This window comes from Salmo salar, chromosome ssa09 (assembly GCF_905237065.1).
Source record: "Salmo salar chromosome ssa09, Ssal_v3.1, whole genome shotgun sequence".
Classification (NCBI taxonomy): Eukaryota; Metazoa; Chordata; class Actinopteri; order Salmoniformes; family Salmonidae; genus Salmo; species Salmo salar.
The window spans coordinates 91,969,232-91,990,098 of record NC_059450.1 but is presented as its reverse complement, the minus strand read 5'-3'; the positions used below and the strand labels follow the sequence as shown (position 1 = coordinate 91,990,098).

General features: G+C 45.7%; 1 protein-coding gene across 2 annotated transcripts in view; it reads right to left on the bottom strand.

The window, feature by feature from the left end:
• Nucleotides 1-339: 339 nt before the first annotated feature.
• gabrb2a (gamma-aminobutyric acid type A receptor subunit beta2a) overlaps nt 340-20,867 on the bottom strand; it is a 146,332-nt gene continuing 125,804 nt past the window's right edge. The window contains exons 6-10 of one of the 2 annotated variants that reach the window (XM_045724206.1): nt 18,997-19,134; nt 18,325-18,477; nt 6,158-6,402; nt 5,693-5,833; nt 340-2,602 (exon numbers count right to left, since the gene is read on the bottom strand). In XM_045724206.1, the coding sequence (XP_045580162.1) occupies nt 2,216-2,602; nt 5,693-5,833; nt 6,158-6,402; nt 18,325-18,477; nt 18,997-19,134 (1,064 nt within the window). In that variant the 3' untranslated portion in view covers nt 340-2,215. The remainder of the gene's footprint in view (nt 2,603-5,692; nt 5,834-6,157; nt 6,403-18,324; nt 18,478-18,996; nt 19,135-20,867) is intronic. The other variant, XM_045724207.1, reaches the window with a different exon arrangement.

Below are 20,867 nucleotides of genomic sequence, written 5' to 3'. Positions count from 1 at the left end.
TGGCAGGATGGCTGGGGATGGCTGACTGGCTGGATAGCTGGATGAGGCTCCACACTGAGTCATGTCCCAGCCCCACACCATAACAACCCCACTACTAGTTGACCAGAGAAATGGATGAACTGCTGTGTTCTGAACCCATTATGGAGAGAGAGAGAGAGAGAGAGAGAGAGAGAGAGAGAGAGAGAGAGAGAGAGAGAGAGAGAGAGAGAGAGAGAGAGAGAGAGAGAGAGGATTACATCTGCAGCCCTCATTTGCTTGTTTGCCTGTTCCCTCCCAGAGCCTCTATATACATACAGTCTCTCCCAGTCTTATCATGCATTCGGTAAATGAACTAACATATAGGCTGAATTGAGTTTTAATTGAATTTAGGTACATCTTCATAATGGCTGACAATCAATACACAAGTTATTTACATTAGTCATTATTATGAAATATTACAATTGGAATTTACAGGAACTTTGTAGAAAATATGCCTGATGCGTCGTGGTAACGTTGTTGATTCACCTCGGGTTGATTCCTGTCACAGTCATTTCTGGAGAGAAAAAAATGGTTTTGAGCCATGCATAAAAAGACTAATGGTTTATTAGTGTCTGGTAGTTGGTAGTGGTAGAGCTTCAGTTTCCTTGCTGCCAAGTAGCTGCTTTTAAAAGTAGAAAGAAATGGGAAAAAATAAGAAATATAAACAAAGAAAAAACTCCAAGTACAAAGTAAAGTGTCAGGAAAAATTATATATATTTTTTTTCCTTCGATGAATTTAAGATTTTTTCTTTTTATAATCCGGCCACGGTACATTTTACCTGTTAGTTAGACTGCAAAAAACAACAACAGACCCATTTAAATATATAATTCATTCATAATATTTATACATCTGGCTTTTCATGAATATTTAGTTTATAAAAATGGACCATGTCCTTTATAACATGATTTTTAAAACATTATATCTACAATTCATCAAAACATAAAACCTAATCACAATGGAACATGTCAAAGTTCTAGAACCAATAAACTCTATTGATATGATTGTGGATTACTAGATTTATGCAGCAACTTTCATTGCAATGAAAGATGGGTTTAGCTCTCTTGATATCCATCAGCAATGTAAATAAGAACCCCCCTGGGTAATAAATAAATAAAGCCATTCTCTCCCCTTGATGCCACCCACACTGGCAATGCAGAGGCAAGGGTTATACAGTACTGTCTCTCTCTTTAAACCAGGGCAGTTTGATGTGATGGACTACTAGATTCTGTCAGTACAACAAAGTCAGATCAAAAAACACTTGGCAGGTTAGAGCTTCAAGATCCACGGTCGTACCACACTTTTACATATGAAACCTTCATGGGAACTTCAATGGCCAGAATGGATGATGGGTCATAATCTCTAGGTTAAAGGTCATGAACCCACAAATTGGCAGGACAGAAACGGCAACACTGAAGACCCATTGGAATGTCCATAGAGAAGAGTGCCCCCTATTGACCATCTGCGGTACTATCACTTACAGTAGCCCATTGTTGTTGGTCCCCAATTGAACCCCAAGCTCAGCCTAAGCTACAGTAGGGGGGTGAAAAGAATTCTGCAGACACTGTTTGCTACACAGAAGAAAAAACCTCAACTAGTTAAAAACTGAAATGCTTTGTGCTCCATCGATAAAGATGGAGATGCAGCAGAAATGAAATAGAAGCATGCTTTTTAAAGAATGTTTTTGTATTACAATAACTACAGGAATATAGTTTAATCAAGGATGAACCCCTTTAAAACCCTCGAGAAAAGCTTTCCTGGATGCAGATAGCTTGGCTATGAACGAAATACATAGACTAAAACTAAACAAATCCTTAAAGTATATGCAAACACAAGCATAAATATTTGATCCACAGAGAGTTAAGCTACGAATGACAAATATTAGAGTGATAAATGGACATTTCTTCAGGAACAGGCACCATGTCTGTCTTGTCTTTTTAAAATCTCTCCTCTCCTCTGTTGAAGTGTCAGTCAGTCATTAGAGGTTATTCCCAGATCAGAAAAGAGTCACGGCAGATAGAAGCAGACTGTAGAAGAAGTGTCCGGGTTTAGAGCTCCTTCCTTCCAAAACCATTTTCCTTACATTTCTTTAAAATGAATCAGCAAAATAATAGGTGTGCTGTTTCTCTCTCTCTCTCTCTCTCTCTCTCTCTCTCTCTCTCTCTCTCTCATCCATGATATCCCTCCATTCATCTCTCCTTAGTGAGCGTAGTAGAGCCAGTAGATCACGTTAAAGAAGGAGAACACGGTAGGGAAGATCATCCTGGACCACTTGTCGATAGAGTTCACATCAGCCAGGTCAGGGATGTTGACCTTGAGCTGCGAGGCCCGTCTCCGTAGGCGGGACTTCTTCTGGGTGGCGTGGCGCTCCAGGGCGCTGTGGGGTCCGCCGCCGTAGTTCTGGCGGGCCATGGCGGCCCTACGGTACTGCAGCGTGGAGCTGTCGTAGGCCAGCATGGTGTTGCGGGGGTCACCCAGACCCCCAGGGCCCAGGGACCTGGACAGCTCAGGAGGAACACCCCCCATCTCGTTCTTCATCTCCAGGGAACCAAACAGGATGTTGTCATCAGTCAGGGAGGTGGTCATCTGTGATAGGAGGAGGGGGGAGGAAGAGGAGGGGCCGTGAGAGGAAGTGAATGTAGGCAAGGTTCATACGTCATCTATACATCATCATAATCTATCCTTACTTTAAATATTTAAAAGATGTCTATATTTACGGATAGATAAAATGAGGCATGGTTCATAGGTCATCTTATTCTTAAATAATCTACGATCACTTAAAATACTTAAAACGTGTCTATCTTTACGGTTAATTAAAAGGCACTATTTGTGTGTGTTTTATGAAGAATGTGTTTTTCTCTTAGTTAATAATTGAGGGGATCATCACGTACAGTATTGTTCTGTGGTAGTACTAATGGGACACATTTCATTTACAGCAGCAATGTAGAGCATAGTGTATTTACCATAAAATGTCACATTTAATTATAGATTCTATTTATATAAATCAATAGCTAGTCATTACACATAAGTATATGTTGACAATCCTGTGAAGATCCAATAGATATATAAATATATATAAATAAATATATAGATATAAATAAATATCTATATATATATATAAATATATATATATATATAAATACATATATATATATATATATGTGTGTGTGTGTGTGTGTATATACATATGTGTGTGTGTATATATATATACACAGTACTAGTCAAAAGTTTGGACACACCTGCTCATTCATGAGTTTTTGTTTATTTTTACTATTCTCTACATACTATTCTCTACATCAAAACTATGAAATAACACATTTGGAATCAAGTAGTAACCAAAAAAGTGTTAAAGAAATCAAAATGTATTTTATATTTGAGATTCTTCAAAGTAGCCACCCTTTGCCTTGATGACAGCTTTGCACACTCTTTGCATTCTCTCAACCAGCTTCATGAGGTAGTCACCTGGAATGCATTTAAATTAACAGGTGTACCTTGTTAAAAGTTAATTTGTGGAATATCTTTCCTTCTTAATGCGTTTGAGCCAATCAGTTGTGTTATGACAAGGTAGGGGTGGTATACAGAAGATAGCCCTATTTGGTAAAATACCAAGTCCATATTATGGCAAGAACAGCTCAAATAAGCAAAGAGAAATGATAGTCCATCATTACTTTAAGACCTGAAGGTCAGTCAATCCAGAAAGGTTTCTTCAAGTGCAGTCGCAAAATCCATCAAGCGCTGTGATGAAACTGTCTCTCATGAGGACCACCACAGGAAAGGAAGAGTTACCTCTGCTGCAGAGGATAAGTTTATTAAAGTTACCAGCCACAGAAATTTCAGGCCAAATAAATGCTTCACAGAGTTCAAGTAACAGAGACATCTCAACCTCAACTGCTCAGAGGAGACTGTGTGAATCAGGCCTTCATGGTCAAATTGCTGCAAAGAAATCACTACTAAAGGACACTAATAATAATAAGAGACTTGCTTGGGTCAAGAAACACAAGCAATGGACATTAGACCGGTGGGAATCTGTCCCTTGGTCTGATGAGTCCAAATTTGAGATTTTTGATTCCAACCCCCGTGTCTTTGTGGGATGCAGAGTAGGTGAACAGATGATATCCGCATGTGTGATTCTCACCGTGAAGCATGGAGCAGGAGTTGTGATGGTGTGGGGGTGCTTTGCTGGTGACACTGTCTGTGATTTATTTAGAATTCAAGGCATACTTTACCAGCATGGCTAACAGCATTCTGCAGGAATACACCATCGCATCTGGTTTGCACTTAGTGGGACTACAATTTGTTTTTCAACAGGACAATGACCAAACACACCTCCAGGCTGTGTAAGGGCTATTTGACCAAGAAGAAGAGTGATGGAATGCTGCATCAGATTACCTATCCTCCACAATCACCCAACCTCAACGCAATTGAGATGGTTTGGGATGAGTTGGACCGCAGAGTGAAAGAAAAGCAGCCAACAAGTGCTCAGCATATGTGAGAACTCCTTCAAGACAGTTGGAAAAGCATTCCAGGTGAAGCTGGTTGAGAGAATGTCAAGAGTGTACAAAGCTGTCATCAAGGCAAAGGGGTGGCTACTTTGAAGAATTGTTGGTTACTACATGATTCCATATGTGTTATTTCATTGTTTTGATGTCTTCATTATTATTCTACAATGTAGAAAATAGTAAAAAAAGAAAGAAAAACTCTTGAATGAGTAGGTGTGTCCAAACTTTTGACTGGTACTGTATGTATGTACATAAATACAAATCAACAGTTTCTGAGAAATCATCTTCATTGTCATGTCATAATTTCAGCCAGCATGTGGTTAACGTTCTGTCTAGTCAGAACAAGACAAACCAAGTAAACAAACAACGTAAACAAAAGGAAGAAATGTGAGAGGATAAAAGGTTGAGAGAAATAGTAATAAGGAAATATTGCAAAGATGAAGGAGAGGTTAAGGTTGAAGGTTCATGGGTCAAAGGTAGGTTTAGGTTAGGAGAGACGTTGTGAGGACTGAGGAAGTGGATCAGAAGTTTCTTCATCCATAGCCTGACTTCAGAAGCAAACAAAACATCTCTAACTAAAAAAAGATTTTCAAACTTATTAGTTGAAAAAACAAATTCTTAATGATATCTGTTGTTTGTACTCTGTTCCAAGGCCACTCAGTTGGACAAAACTCAGAATGAGAAATAATCGTCTCTCTTTTTCTTCTCTGTCAGGCTGAGCGATAATATGTCACTAACCATCTCATTTCCTTTCAATTGCTTCACTTGTTATTTGGGAGTGTAATCAATTTACCTCAGACATACATTTTTCTGTTACACCAATATTAACGTTGGAGTAGCTTGCAATTACAACCAGCATTTCCTATCCCTTCATTTTTTAGGTTTCCCATCAATTTAAGGTGTATAATATTTTGACTGAGATGTAGGATGCGTCCCAAATGCTGTAATTTACTTAACCACTACTATGACGTGTTTGTCAGGAAAATGCATGAAGAGCAAATCAAGAGAAGGGAAAAAAACACAATGGTGGGAAGTGATGATTAAAGTTGCCTTTAAAAATCTATAGAATAAAATTAAAGAAATGCACAAAAATACTACAGTATTTTCCTCTGATCGGGGGGGTTGATTCAGATTGATGACATTTGTTAAAGTTTTGACTTTCAAAACCTTCCAGTACCTTATTTCTTTGCTCGCCTAGTCCTAATGCGGCATCGTCCACAAAGATGGGATCCCACATCGTGTCATACGCGTCAATTTCCCTCTGTTTCATTCTGGCATACAGAGCATCATCTCTCTGAACTACATTTCCCACCATCCACTGCAAGCATACAAAATCAGCACTGTTACCATGGAGAAATCGCAGCTTGCTGTCAGATGTTGTCAGATCCTGGTCTAACTAATAAAGATGTATTTTCATTGAACTGTGGTTGATAGATACACATGGCTACACCAATGGGAAATGGAGGTGTAGTAGAACCCTGGTAAAGGACATCAAGTCAACAGTTGATCACAGAAGCATCACATTGACCTTGAGAGAAAGAATAACCTGTGTTCTCCAACTGCATCCCACACCTCATTACACCAAAACACAACCTCCCTAGAACAATCTGACCCTACTCCCTTTCTATCCGGAGACACCAACCTTATTGGGGTCGGGTCGGAGTTTCTCGTTGTTGGCGACGGCTAGTTTCTCGGCGGCCCTCTTCTGCCTCTGGGGCCCCCGTCCAAAGAAGATGTAGTTGACAAAGGCGTACTCCAGCAGGGCCAGGAAGACGAACACAAAGCAGCCCATCAGGTACATGTCTATGGCCTTGACGTAGGGGATCTTAGGAAGAGTCTCTCTCAGATGGGTGTTGATGGTGGTCATGGTCAACACCGTAGTGATACCTGGAGATCACATTTTACCTTTACAATCACTGCATTCACCAAAATAATGGATATATTATTATGTGTCAGGTGTGTCTCAGGTGTGTATCAGGTGTGTCTAAGGTGTGTCTCAGGTGTGTATCAGGTGTGTCTCAGGTGTGTCAGGTGTGTCTCAGGTGTGTATCAGGTGTGTCTCAGGTGTGTATCAGGTGTGTCTCAGGTGTGTCTCAGGTGTGTATCAGGTGTGTCTCAGGTGTGTATCAGGTGTGTCTCAGGTGTGTATCAGGTGTGTCTCAGGTGTGTGTCAGGTGTGTCTCAGGTGTGTGTATCAGGTGTGTCTCAGGTGTGTATCAGGTGTGTATCAGGTGTGTCTCAGGTGTGTATCAGGTGTGTCTCAGGTGTGTATCAGGTGTGTCTCAGGTGTGTGTCTCAGGTGTGTGTCTCAGGTGTGTCTCAGGTGTGTGTCTCAGGTGTGTCTCAGGTGTGTCTCAGGTGTGTATCAGGTGTGTATCAGGTGTGTCTCAGGTGTGTGTATCAGGTGTGTATCAGGTGTGTCTCAGGTGTGTCTCAGGTGTGTCTCAGGTGTGTCTCAGGTGTGTCTCAGGTGTGTCTCAGGTGTGTCTCAGGTGTGTCTCAGGTGTGTCTCAGGTGTGTCTCAGGTGTGTCTCAGGTGTGTGTCAGGTGTGTATCAGGTGTGTATCAGGTGTGTCTCAGGTGTGTATCAGGTGTGTATCAGGTGTGTAGCAGGTGTGTAGCAGGTGTGTCTCAGGTGTGTATCAGGTGTGTATCAGGTGTGTATCAGGTGTGTGTGTGTCAGGTGTGTATCAGGTGTGTCTCAGGTGTGTATCAGGTGTGTATCAGGTGTGTCTCAGGTGTGTGTCTCAGGTGTGTGTGTCAGGTGTGTATCAGGTGTGTGTCTCAGGTGTGTATCAGGTGTGTCTCAGGTGTGTGTCTCAGGTGTGTCTCAGGTGTGTGTCGGGTGTGTCTCAGGTGTGTGTCTCAGGTGTGTATCAGGTGTGTATCAGGTGTGTGTCTCAGGTGTGTATCAGGTGTGTATCAGGTGTGTGTCACAAGTGTGTCTCAGGTGTGTGACAGGTGTGTATCAGGTGTGTATCAAGTGTGTCTCAGGTGTGTCTCAGGTGTGTGTCAGGTGTGTATCAGGTGTGTATCAGGTGTGTGTCAGGTGTGTGTCAGGTGTGTCTCAGGTGTATGTCTCGGGTGTGTGTATCAGGTGTGTATCAGGTGTGTATCAGGTGTGTGTCAGGTGTGTATCAGGTGTGTCTCAGGTGTGTATCAGGTGTGTGTCTCAGGTGTGTGTCAGGTGTGTGTCAGGTGTGTGTCAGGTGTGTATCAGGTGTGTCTCAGGTGTGTCTCAGGTGTGTCTTAGGTGTGTCTCAGGAGTGTGTCAGGTGTGTATCAGGTGTATGTCAGGTGTGTGTCAGGTGTGTCTTAGGTGTGTGTCTCAGGTGTGTGTCTCAGGTGTGTGTCAGGTGTGTATCAGGTGTGTCTCAGGTGTGTATCAGGTGTGTATCAGGTGTGTATCAGGTGTGTATCAGGTGTGTCTCAGGTGTGTGTCTCAGGTGTGTGTCTCAGGTGTGTGTCTCAGGTGTGTATCAGGTGTGTCTCAGGTGTGTGTGTCAGGTGTGTCTCAGGTGTGTATCAGGTGTGTCTCAGGTGTGTATCAGGTGTGTCTCAGGTGTGTGTCTCAGGTGTGTCTCAGGTGTGTGTCAGGTGTGTATCAGGTGTGTATCAGGTGTGTGTCAGGTGTGTGTCAGGTGTGTCTTAGGTGTGTGTCTCAGGTGTGTATCAGGTGTGTGTCTCAGGTGTGTCTCAGGTGTGTCTCAGGTGTGTATCAGGTGTGTATCAGGTGTGTCTCAGGTGTGTGTCTCAGGTGTGTGTCAGGTGTGTATCAGGTGTGTATCAGGTGTGTGTCAGGTGTGTGTCAGGTGTGTGTCAGGTGTGTCTTAGGTGTGTGTCTCAGGTGTGTATCAGGTGTGTATCAGGTGTGTGTCAGGTGTGTATCAGGTGTGTCTCAGGTGAGTCTCAGGTGTGTCTCAGGTGTGTGTCAGGTGTGTATCAGGTGTGTATCAGGTGTGTGTCAGGTGTGTGTCAGGTGTGTCTTAGGTGTGTGTCTCAGGTGTGTATCAGGTGTGTCTCAGGTGTGTATCAGGTGTGTCTCAGGTGTGTCTCAGGTGTGTATCAGGTGTGTCTCAGGTGTGTATCAGGTGTGTATCAGGTGTGTCTCAGGTGTGTATCAGGTGTATGTCTCAGGTGTGTCTCAGGTGTGTGTCTCAGGTGTGTATCAGGTGTGTGTCTCAGGTGTGTATCAGGTGTGTGTCTCAGGTGTGTCTCAGGTGTGTGTCGTCAGGTGTGTATCAGGTGTGTCTCAGGTGTGTATCAGGTGTGTGTCAGGTGTGTATCAGGTGTGTCTCAGGTGTGTCTCAGGTGTGTGTCAGGTGTGTCAGGTGTGTGTCAGGTGTGTGTCAGGTGTGTCTCAGGTGTGTGTCTCAGGTGTGTATCAGGTGTGTCTCAGGTGTTTGTCAGGTGTGTGTCTCAGGTGTGTATCAGGTGTGTGTCAGGTGTGTGTCAGGTGTGTCTCAGGTGTATGTCTCGGGTGTGTGTATCAGGTGTGTATCAGGTGTGTATCAGGTGTGTGTCAGGTGTGTATCAGGTGTGTCTCAGGTGTGTATCAGGTGTGTGTCTCAGGTGTGTGTCAGGTGTGTGTCAGGTGTGTGTCAGGTGTGTATCAGGTGTGTCTCAGGTGTGTCTCAGGTGTGTCTTAGGTGTGTCTCAGGTGTGTGTCAGGTGTGTATCAGGTGTATGTCAGGTGTGTGTCAGGTGTGTCTTAGGTGTGTGTCTCAGGTGTGTGTCTCAGGTGTGTGTCAGGTGTGTATCAGGTGTGTCTCAGGTGTGTATCAGGTGTGTATCAGGTGTGTATCAGGTGTGTATCAGGTGTGTCTCAGGTGTGTGTCTCAGGTGTGTGTCTCAGGTGTGTGTCTCAGGTGTGTATCAGGTGTGTCTCAGGTGTGTGTGTCAGGTGTGTCTCAGGTGTGTATCAGGTGTGTCTCAGGTGTGTATCAGGTGTGTCTCAGGTGTGTGTCTCAGGTGTGTCTCAGGTGTGTGTCAGGTGTGTATCAGGTGTGTATCAGGTGTGTGTCAGGTGTGTGTCAGGTGTGTCTTAGGTGTGTGTCTCAGGTGTGTATCAGGTGTGTGTCTCAGGTGTGTCTCAGGTGTGTCTCAGGTGTGTATCAGGTGTGTATCAGGTGTGTCTCAGGTGTGTGTCTCAGGTGTGTGTCAGGTGTGTATCAGGTGTGTATCAGGTGTGTGTCAGGTGTGTGTCAGGTGTGTGTCAGGTGTGTCTTAGGTGTGTGTCTCAGGTGTGTATCAGGTGTGTATCAGGTGTGTGTCAGGTGTGTATCAGGTGTGTCTCAGGTGTGTCTCAGGTGTGTCTCAGGTGTGTGTCAGGTGTGTATCAGGTGTGTATCAGGTGTGTGTCAGGTGTGTGTCAGGTGTGTCTTAGGTGTGTGTCTCAGGTGTGTATCAGGTGTGTCTCAGGTGTGTATCAGGTGTGTCTCAGGTGTGTCTCAGGTGTGTATCAGGTGTGTCTCAGGTGTGTATCAGGTGTGTATCAGGTATGTATCAGGTGTGTATCAGGTGTATGTCTCAGGTGTGTCTCAGGTGTGTGTCTCAGGTGTGTATCAGGTGTGTGTCTCAGGTGTGTATCAGGTGTGTATCAGGTGTGTGTCTCAGGTGTGTATCAGGTGTGTGTCAGGTGTGTATCAGGTGTGTATCAGGTGTGTGTCAGGTGTGTGTCAGGTGTGTCTTAGGTGTGTGTCTCAGGTGTGTATCAGGTGTGTGTCTCAGGTGTGTCTCAGGTGTGTCTCAGGTGTGTATCAGGTGTGTATCAGGTGTGTCTCAGGTGTGTGTCTCAGGTGTGTGTCAGGTGTGTATCAGGTGTGTATCAGGTGTGTGTCAGGTGTGTGTCAGGTGTGTGTCAGGTGTGTCTTAGGTGTGTGTCTCAGGTGTGTATCAGGTGTGTATCAGGTGTGTGTCAGGTGTGTATCAGGTGTGTCTCAGGTGAGTCTCAGGTGTGTCTCAGGTGTGTGTCAGGTGTGTATCAGGTGTGTATCAGGTGTGTGTCAGGTGTGTGTCAGGTGTGTCTTAGGTGTGTGTCTCAGGTGTGTATCAGGTGTGTCTCAGGTGTGTATCAGGTGTGTCTCAGGTGTGTCTCAGGTGTGTATCAGGTGTGTCTCAGGTGTGTATCAGGTGTGTATCAGGTATGTATCAGGTGTGTATCAGGTGTATGTCTCAGGTGTGTCTCAGGTGTGTGTCTCAGGTGTGTATCAGGTGTGTGTCTCAGGTGTGTATCAGGTGTGTATCAGGTGTGTGTCTCAGGTGTGTATCAGGTGTGTCTCAGGTGTGTCTCAGGTGTGTGTCAGGTGTGTATCAGGTGTGTATCAGGTGTGTCTCAGGTGTGTATCAGGTGTGTCTCAGGTGTGTCTCAGGTGTGTGTCAGGTGTGTATCAGGTGTGTGTCAGGTGTGTGTCAGGTGTGTGTCAGGTGTGTCTTAGGTGTGTGTCTCAGGTGTGTGTCTCAGGTGTGTATCAGGTGTGTCTCAGGTGTTTGTCAGGTGTGTGTCTCAGGTGTGTATCAGGTGTGTGTCAGGTGTGTGTCAGGTGTGTGTCTCAGGTGTGTCTCAGGTGTGTGTCAGGTGTGTATCAGGTGTGTCTCAGGTGTGTGTCTCAGGTGTGTCTCAGGTGTGTGTCAGGTGTGTCTCAGGTGTGTCTCAGGTGTGTGTCAGGTGTGTGTCTCAGGTGTGTATCAGGTGTGTCTCAGGTGTGTGTCTGAGGTGTGTGTCAGGTGTGTGTTAGTTGTGTGTCAGGTGTGTGTCAGGTGTGTGTCAGGTGTGTCTCAGGTGTGTCTCAGGTGTGTATCAGGTGTGTCTCAGGTGTGTGTCAGGTGTGTGTCAGGTGTGTGTCTCAGGTGTGTGTCTCAGGTGTGTGTCTCAGGTGTGTGTCTCAGGTGTGTATCAGGTGTGTATCAGGTGTGTCTCAGGTGTGTATCAGGTGTGTGTCTCAGGTGTGTCTCAGGTGTGTGTCAGGTGTGTGTCTCAGGTGTGTATCAGGTGTGTGTCTCAGGTGTGTCTCAGGTGTGTGTCTCAGGTGTGTATCAGGTGTGTATCAGGTGTGTGTATAAGGTGTGTATTAGGTGTGTATCAGGTCTGTGTCAGGTGTGTCTCAGGTGTGTATCAGGTGTGTCTCAGGTGTGTGTCAGGTGTGTCTCAGGTGTGTGTCAGGTGTGTATCAGGTGTGTATCAGGTGTGTGTATCAGGTGTGTATCAGGTGTGTATGAGGTGTGTCTCAGGTGTGTGTGAGGTGTGTATCAGGTGTGTGTCAGGTGTGTATCAGGTGTGTCTCAGGTGTATGTCTCAGGTGTGTCTCAGGTGTGTCTCAGGTGTGTCTCAGGTGTGTCTCAGGTGTGTCTCAGGTGTGTCTCAGGTGTGTCTCAGGTGTGTGTCTCAGGTGTGTATCAGGTGTGTCTCAGGTGTGTCTCAGGTGTGTATCAGGTGTGTATCAGGTGTGTCTCAGGTGTGTCTCAGGTGTGTATCAGGTGTGTCTCAGGTGTGTATCAGGTGTGTGTCAGGTGTGTCTCAGGTGTGTGTCTCAGGTGTGTATCAGGTGTGTGTCAGGTGTGTGTCAGGTGTGTGTCTCAGGTGTGTCTCAGGTGTGTGTCAGGTGTGTATCAGGTGTGTCTCAGGTGTGTGTCTCAGGTGTGTCTCAGGTGTGTGTCAGGTGTGCATCAGGTGTGTCTCAGGTGTGTGTCTCAGGTGTGTCTCAGGTGTGTGTCAGGTGTGTGTCTCAGGTTTGTATCAGGTGTGTCTCAGGTGTGTGTCTGAGGTGTGTGTCAGGTGTGTGTCAGGTGTGTGTCAGGTGTGTGTCAGGTGTGTCTCAGGTGTTTCTCAGGTGTGTATCAGGTGTGTCTCAGGTGTGTGTCAGGTGTGTGTCAGGTGTGTCTTAGGTGTGTGTCCCAGGTGTGTGTCTCAGGTGTGTGTCTCAGGTGTGTGTCTCAGGTGTGTATCAGGTGTGTATCAGGTGTGTCTCAGGTGTGTATCAGGTGTGTGTCTCAGGTGTGTCTCAGGTGTGTGTCAGGTGTGTGTCTCAGGTGTGTATCAGGTGTGTGTCTCAGGTGTGTCTCAGGTGTGTGTCTCAGGTGTGTATCAGGTGTGTATCAGGTGTGTGTATAAGGTGTGTATTAGGTGTGTATCAGGTCTGTGTCAGGTGTGTCTCAGGTGTGTATCAGGTGTGTCTCAGGTGTGTGTCAGGTGTGTCTCAGGTGTGTGTCAGGTGTGTATCAGGTGTGTATCAGGTGTGTGTATCAGGTGTGTATCAGGTGTGTATGAGGTGTGTCTCAGGTGTGTGTGAGGTGTGTATCAGGTGTGTGTCAGGTGTGTATCAGGTGTGTCTCAGGTGTATGTCTCAGGTGTGTCTCAGGTGTGTATCAGGTGTGTCTCAGGTGTGTCTCAGGTGTGTCTCAGGTGTGTCTCAGGTGTGTATCAGGTGTGTCTCAGGTGTGTATCAGGTGTGTATCAGGTGTGTCTCAGGTGTGTCTCAGGTGTGTATCAGGTGTGTCTCAGGTGTGTATCAGGTGTGTGTCAGGTGTGTCTCAGGTGTGTGTGTCAGGTGTGTATCAGGTGTGTGTCAGGTGTGTATCAGGTGTGTCTCAGGTGTATGTCTCAGGTGTGTATTAGGTGTGTATCAGGTCTGTGTCAGGTGTGTCTCAGGTGTGTATCAGGTGTGTCTCAGGTGTGTGTCAGGTGTGTCTCAGGTGTGTGTCAGGTGTGTATCAGGTGTGTATCAGGTGTGTGTATCAGGTGTGTATCAGGTGTGTATGAGGTGTGTCTCAGGTGTGTGTGAGGTGTGTATCAGGTGTGTGTCAGGTGTGTATCAGGTGTGTCTCAGGTGTATGTCTCAGGTGTGTCTCAGGTGTGTCTCAGGTGTGTATCAGGTGTGTCTCAGGTGTGTCTCAGGTGTGTCTCAGGTGTGTCTCAGGTGTGTCTCAAGTGTGTATCAGGTGTGTCTCAGGTGTGTCTCAGGTGTGTCTCAGGTGTGTCTCAGGTGTGTGTCTCAGGTGTGTATCAGGTGTGTCTCAGGTGTATCTCAGGTGTGTATCAGGTGTGTGTCAGGTGTGTCTAAGGTGTGTCTCAGGTGTGTATCAGGTGTGTCTCAGGTGTGTATCAGGTGTGTCTCAGGTGTGTCTCAGGTGTGTGTCAGGTGTGTGTCAGGTGTGTGTCAGGTGTGTATCAGGTGTGTCTCAGGTGTATGTCTCAGGTGTGTCTCAGGTGTGTCTCAGGTGTGTCTCAGGTGTGTATCAGGTGTGTCTCAGGTGTGTCTCAGGTGTGTCTCAGGTGTTTGTCTCAGGTGTGTCTCAGGTGTGTCTCAGGTGTGTCTCAGGTGTGTATCAGGTGTGTCTCAGGTGTGTCTCAGGTGTGTCTCAGGTGTGTATCAGGTGTGTCTCAGGTGTGTCTCAGGTGTGTATCAGGTGTGTCTCAGGTGTGTGTCAGGTGTGTGTCTCAGGTGTGTCTCAGGTGTGTCTCAGGTGTGTCTCAGGTGTGTATCAGGTGTGTATCAGGTGTGTGTCAGGTGTGTATCAGGTGTGTCTCAGGTGTGTCTCAGGTGTGTATCAGGTGTGTATCAGGTGTGTATCAGGTGTATGTCTAAGGTGTGTCTCAGGTGTGTCTCAGGTGTGTATCAGGTGTGTATCAGGTGTGTCTCAGGTGTGTCTCAGGTGTGTCTCAGGTGTGTCTCAGGTGTGTCTCAGGTGTGTATCAGGTGTATGTCTCAGGTGTGTATCAGGTGTGTCTCAGGTGTGTCTCAGGTGTGTCTCAGGTGTGTATCAGGTGTGTCTCAGGTGTGTCTCAGGTGTGTCTCAGGTGTTTATCAGGTGTGTCTCAGGTGTGTATCAGGTGTGTCTCAGGTGTGTGTCAGGTGTGTATCAGGTGTGTCTCAGGTGTGTCTCAGGTGTGTATCAGGTGTGTCTCAGGTGTGTCTCAGGTGTGTCTCAGGTGTGTCTCAGGTGTGTATCAGGTGTGTCTCAGGTGTGTCTCAGGTGTGTATCAGGTGTGTCTCAGGTGTGTCTCAGGTGTGTCTCAGGTGTGTATCAGGTGTGTATCAGGTGTGTATCAGCTGTGTGTCAGGTGTGTCTCAGGTGTGTCTCAGGTGTGTATCAGGTGTGTCTCAGGTGTGTGTCAGGTGTGTGTCAGGTGTGTCTTAGGTGTGTGTCTCAGGTGTGTGTCTCAGGTGTGTGTCTCAGGTGTGTGTCTCAGGTGTGTATCAGGTGTGTATCAGGTGTGTCTCAGGTGTGTATCAGGTGTGTGTCTCAGGTGTGTCTCAGGTGTGTGTCAGGTGTGTGTCTCAGGTGTGTCTCAGGTGTGTGTCTCAGGTGTGTATCAGGTGTGTATCAGGTGTGTGTATAAGGTGTGTATTAGGTGTGTATCAGGTGTGTGTCAGGTGTGTCTCAGGTGTGTATCAGGTGTGTCTCAGGTGTTTGTCAGGTGTGTCTCAGGTGTGTGTCAGGTGTGTGTCAGGTGTGTATCAGGTGTGTGTATCAGGTGTGTATCAGGTGTGTATCAGGTGTGTCTCAGGTGTGTGTCAGGTGTGTATCAGGTGTGTCTCAGGTGTGTATCAGGTGTGTCTCAGGTGTGTATCAGGTGTGTATCAGGTGTGTCTCAGGTGTGTCTCAGGTGTGTCTCAGGTGTGTATCAGGTGTGTGTCAGGTGTGTCTCAGGTGTGTGTGTCAGGTGTGTATCAGGTGTGTGTCAGGTGTGTATCAGGTGTGTCTCAGGTGTATGTCTCAGGTGTGTCTCAGGTGTGTCTCAGGTGTGTCTCAGGTGTGTCTCAGGTGTTTGTCTCAGGTGTGTCTCAGGTGTGTCTCAGGTGTGTCTCAGGTGTGTATCAGGTGTGTCTCAGGTGTGTCTCAGGTGTGTCTCAGGTGTGTCTCAGGTGTGTCTCAGGTGTGTCTCAGGTGTGTCTCAGGTGTGTATCAGGTGTGTCTCAGGTGTGTCTCAGGTGTGTCTCAGGTGTGTATCAGGTGTGTCTCAGGTGTGTCTCAGGTGTGTCTCAGGTGTGTATCAGGTGTGTATCAGGTGTGTCTCAGGTGTGTGTCAGGTGTGTGTCTCAGGTGTGTCTCAGGTGTGTATCAGGTGTGTCTCAGGTGTGTCTCAGGTGTGTCTCAGGTGTGTCTCAGGTGTGTCTCAGGTGTGTATCAGGTGTGTCTCAGGTGTGTCTCAGGTGTGTCTCAGGTGTGTCTCAGGTGTGTCTCAGGTGTGTCTCAGGTGTGTATCAGGTGTGTGTCAGGTGTGTCTCAGGTGTGTCTCAGGTGTGTCTCAGGTGTGTATCAGGTGTGTCTCAGGTGTGTGTCAGGTGTGTGTCAGGTGTGTCTTAGGTGTGTGTCTCAGGTGTGTGTCTCAGGTGTGTGTCTCAGGTGTGTATCAGGTGTGTATCAGGTGTGTCTCAGGTGTGTATCAGGTGTGTGTCTCAGGTGTGTCTCAGGTGTGTGTCAGGTGTGTGTCTCAGGTGTGTATCAGGTGTGTGTCTCAGGTGTGTCTCAGGTGTGTGTCTCAGGTGTGTATCAGGTGTGTATCAGGTGTGTGTATAAGGTGTGTATTAGGTGTGTATCAGGTGTGTGTCAGGTGTGTCTCAGGTGTGTATCAGGTGTATGTCTCAGGTGTGTATCAGGTGTATGTCTCAGGTGTGTCTCAGGTGTGTATCAGGTGTGTATCAGGTGTGTATCAGGTGTGTCTCAGGTGTGTATCAGGTGTGTCTCAGGTGTGTCTCAGGTGTGTCTCAGGTGTGTATCAGGTGTGTATCAGGTGTGTATCAGGTGTGTATCAGGTGTATGTCTCAGGTGTGTATCAGGTGTGTCTCAGGTGTGTCTCAGGTGTGTCTCAGGTGTGTATCAGGTGTGTATCAGGTGTGTCTCAGGTGTGTATCAGGTGTATGTCTCAGGTGTGTATCAGGTGTGTATCAGGTGTGTATCAGGTGTGTATCAGGTGTATGTCTCAGGTGTGTATCAGGTGTGTCTCAGGTGTGTCTCAGGTGTGTCTCAGGTGTGTCTCAGGTGTGTATCAGGTGTGTATCAGGTGTGTATCAGGTGTGTCTCAGGTGTGTGTCAGGTGTGTATCAGGTGTGTCTCAGGTGTGTCTCAGGTGTGTCTCAGGTGTGTATCAGGTGTGTCTCAGGTGTGTCTCAGGTGTGTCTCAGGTGTGTCTCAGGTGTGTATCAGGTGTGTCTCAGGTGTGTATCAGGTGTGTCTCAGGTGTGTCTCAGGTGTGTCTCAGGTGTGTATCAGGTGTGTCTCAGGTGTGTATCAGGTGTGTATCAGGTGTGTCTCAGGTGTGTCTCAGGTGTGTATCAGGTGTGTCTCAGGTGTGTCTCAGGTGTGTCTCAGGTGTGTATCAGGTGTGTCTCAGGTGTGTCTCAGGTGTGTCTCAGGTGTGTATCAGGTGTGTCTCAGGTGTGTCTCAGGTGTGTATCAGGTGTGTCTCAGGTGTGTCTCAGGTGTTTCTCAGGTGTGTCTCAGGTGTGTATCAGGTGTGTCTCAGGTGTGTGTCAGGTGTGTGTCATGTGTGTGTCTCAGGTGTGTATCAGGTGTGTCTCAGGTGTGTCTCAGGTGTGTCTCAGGTGTGTCTCATGTGTGTATCAGGTGTGTATCAGGTGTGTATCAGGTGTGTGTCAGGTGTCTATCAGGTGTGTATCAGGTGTGTCTCAGGTGTGTATCAGGTGTGTGTCAGGTGTGTATCAGGTGTTCAAAGGAGTTTAAATCAGCTACAGTTTCTATCTGATTCTATATGTGATAAAGGACCAGAATCACCCTGTGTCCTCCTGGTACAGGTTCGGGAACCAGCCAACTGTGACATGAGTAGTAAACAAGTGCATAGTAGCGTAGTAGTTTGGCACCTTTACAGAACTAATGAACCCATATGGACATATAGATCCTCATTCTACAGACCTAATGAACCTATACGGACATATAGATCCTCATTCTACAGACCCAATGAACCCATATGTGTGTGTGTGTGTGTGTGTGTGTGTGTGTGTGTGTGTGTGTGTGTGTGTGTGTGTGTGTGTGTGTGTGTGTGTGTGTGTGTGCGTTCATATGTGTGTGTGTGTGTGTTTGCGTGCATGCGTGTGTATCTGAGCATTGGGTCTCTGTTCAAATTCCAGGGGACCAACCACATGTTTCAGGAAGCTACAGACTCCGTGTCTGTAGATATAAGAAGCACCCCAGTGTTAGCTCCTTTAACCATCTGGGATGTGTCCCAAAAGACACTCTATTCCCTACATAGTGCACTACTTTTTCTAATCAGAGCCCAATGGGGGTTCTGGTGAAAGGTTATGCACTATATAGGGAATAGGGTGTAATTTGGTACGCAGCCCTAGTATTAGTCACGGCACGATTCACCTGTGTTATTAGAACAATACACCCACTGTGTTTGATACGTTAGTCATCTGTGTTATTAGACCAATACACCCACTGTGTTTGGAACATTAAATCATCTGTGTTATTAGAGGCGCTCTTTAGGATAATAAAGGGTCAATAACAGACACAGGTCAATGGGCAGAGGCGCTCATTAGGACCTTATCCTCATCAAGTATTTTACATTATTATCGGCCAATAATCTAGGTTACTGTATCACAAATCATTCACTGTACTAATATGACTGTCATTAGGATCAAGGTGCAAAGGATCTATCTAATTGTAATCGTAGCTGGTTTAGGGCAGAATATGAATGCTTCTATTCATTTAGAACGATGCAAACACTATGACAACAACGTTTGTAAACATCGTTATAATGTATAAGTTTAATTTGATTGATGGATTGATTGGTTGATTGACTGATGAAATCTCGCTAACTTTATTGATCGAATCGATGGGCAGTCTTACCCAGGGCCACTCTGGCAGCGGAGGCATCATAGTTGATCCAGAAGGAGACCCAAGACAGGATGGTGATCAGGATAGAGGGCATGTAGGTCTGGAGGATAAAGTAGCCGATGTTCCTCTTTAGCTTGAAGCTCAGAGACAGGCGGGGATAGGAACCTGCATGGAGGAATACAGACAGAACTGTATTTATTTGATTTGTTTTATTTAACCAGCTAAACCATTAAGAATACATTGTCTTTTACAAATAATAACCTGAAGTAGAGGGAATCAGAACTGAAAAAGCAGAGAAAGGTAATATACAGAATATCTGTGTATCACCCCCTGAAAAGCTACAGTTTACCCATAGATATACAGTACCAATCAAAAGTTTGGACACACATACTCATTCCAGGGTTTTTCTTTATTTTTACTATTTTCTACATTGTAGAATAATAGTGAAGACATCAAAACTATGAAATAACACATATGGAATCATGTAGTAACCAAAAAGATGTAACCAAATCAAAATATATTTTAGATTTTAGATTCTTCAAAGTAGCCACCCTTTGCCTTGATGACAGCTTTGCGCACTCTTGACATTTTCTCAACCAGCATTCATGAGGAATGCTTTTCCAACAGTCATGAAAGAGTTCCCACATACGCTAAATAAGTATCAAAATGGCCGCCACCGTGTACCTGTAGAGAAGACCACATTCTTGGAGACCAGTTTGTAGTCCACGATGGAGAACTGAGGCAGCTCTATTCTCTCCACCCCAGACACAGCTCCATCTCCCCCTCGCCAGTAGAACTCAATGTCATCAGTGGTGTATCCATCTGCAATATGTCCAAGATAAATACACAACGCAGAGACAGAGAACGAGAGGTCAAAAGGACCATAAGTCAATAGAGTACTAACGATCAATGGAAATAGTGTTTTTTCTGTAATAGGGAATTATTGATCCATGGTTCAGAGACATGGGAGGAATATGTCTTCTGAAATAGGATACTTGTTATTTGGCCATTGGCTTGTTTTATTGCAAGGAATTCTAATTGGTCAACCACAGACTAGGGCTGGGTTATAAAACTACATGCTGTTCCTTTGTTCTGGAGAGAGAATCACTGGAGAGAACCACAGGAGAGAATCACTGGAGAGAACCACAGGAGAGAATCACTGAGAGAGAACCACAGGAGAGAATCACTGAGAGAGAACCACAGGAGAGAATCACTGGAGAGAACCACAGGGAGAATCACTGGAGAGAACCACGGGAGAGAACCACAGGAGAGAATCACTGAGAGAGAACCACAGGGAGAATCACTGGAGAGAACCACGGGAGAGAATCACTGAGAGAGAATCACTGGAGAGAACCACAGGAGAGAATCACTGGAGAGAATCACTGAGAGAGAATCACTGAGAGAGAACCACAGGAGAGAATCACTGAGAGCGAATCACTGGAGAGACCCACAGGAGAGAATCACTGAGAGAGAACCACTGGAGAGAATCACTGAGAGAGAATCACTGAAGAGAATCACTGAGAGAGAATCACTGGAGAGAACCACATGAGAGAATCACTGAGAGAGAATCACTGGAGAGAACCACATGAGAGAATCACTAAGAGAGAATCACTGGAGAGAATCACTAAGAGAGAATCACTGGAGAGAATCACTGAGAGAGAATCACTGAAGAGAATCACTGAGAGAGAATCACTGGAGAGAGAATCACAGTAGAGAATCACTGAGAGAGCATCACTGAGGACAGGGGAGAATGACCATCTACCTCCCTGTATGATTTGTCCTCTTTGATTTGTCCTCCCCTGGATTTTCTTTGGAGTTTGTGTTATTGAAGAATAACATACATTGCTAACACCAGGTAGTGGAGATTCAGAGCACACGCCACATTAACATAGAGTGCCAGAATGGTAGGAATGGCTATGGTCTATGTCAAACGGCAGGGACACGAGGCTCTCACACACGTTGAGTAGACAACTGTTCCTCAAAGGTTCTATTCTTGTTCCTGTAATGTTTACTATTTATATCAACGATTTATATTCTGCTGTGTCAAATGTTACTGGAGAATATATTGTTAGGTTTAATAATAAATACAATTATAAAGGGAGATTTCAAAGAACATTTCACGGGACCAAAAATGGTTAGCTAACTGTGTAGTTCCTCTGTTCAGCTTATATGGATGAAACCCCATGCAGGAACTCACGGACCATTCTGTTGTGTTAACCCTTCTGTTGTGATAACCCTTCTGTTGTGTTAACCCTTCTGTTGTGTTAACCCTTCTGTTGTGATAACCCTTCTGTTGTGTTAACCCTTCTGTTGTGTTATCCCTTCTGTTGTGTTAACCCTTCTGTTGTGTTAACCCTTCTGTTGTGATAACCCTTCTGTTGTGTTAACCCTTCTGTTGTGATAACCCTTCTGTTGTGTTATCCCTTCTGTTGTGATAACCCTTCTGTTGTGTTAACCCTTCTGTTGTGATAACCCTTCTGTTGTGTTATCCCTTCTGTTGTGATAACCCTTCTGTTGTGTTATCCCTTCTGTTGTGATAACCCTTCTGTTGTGTT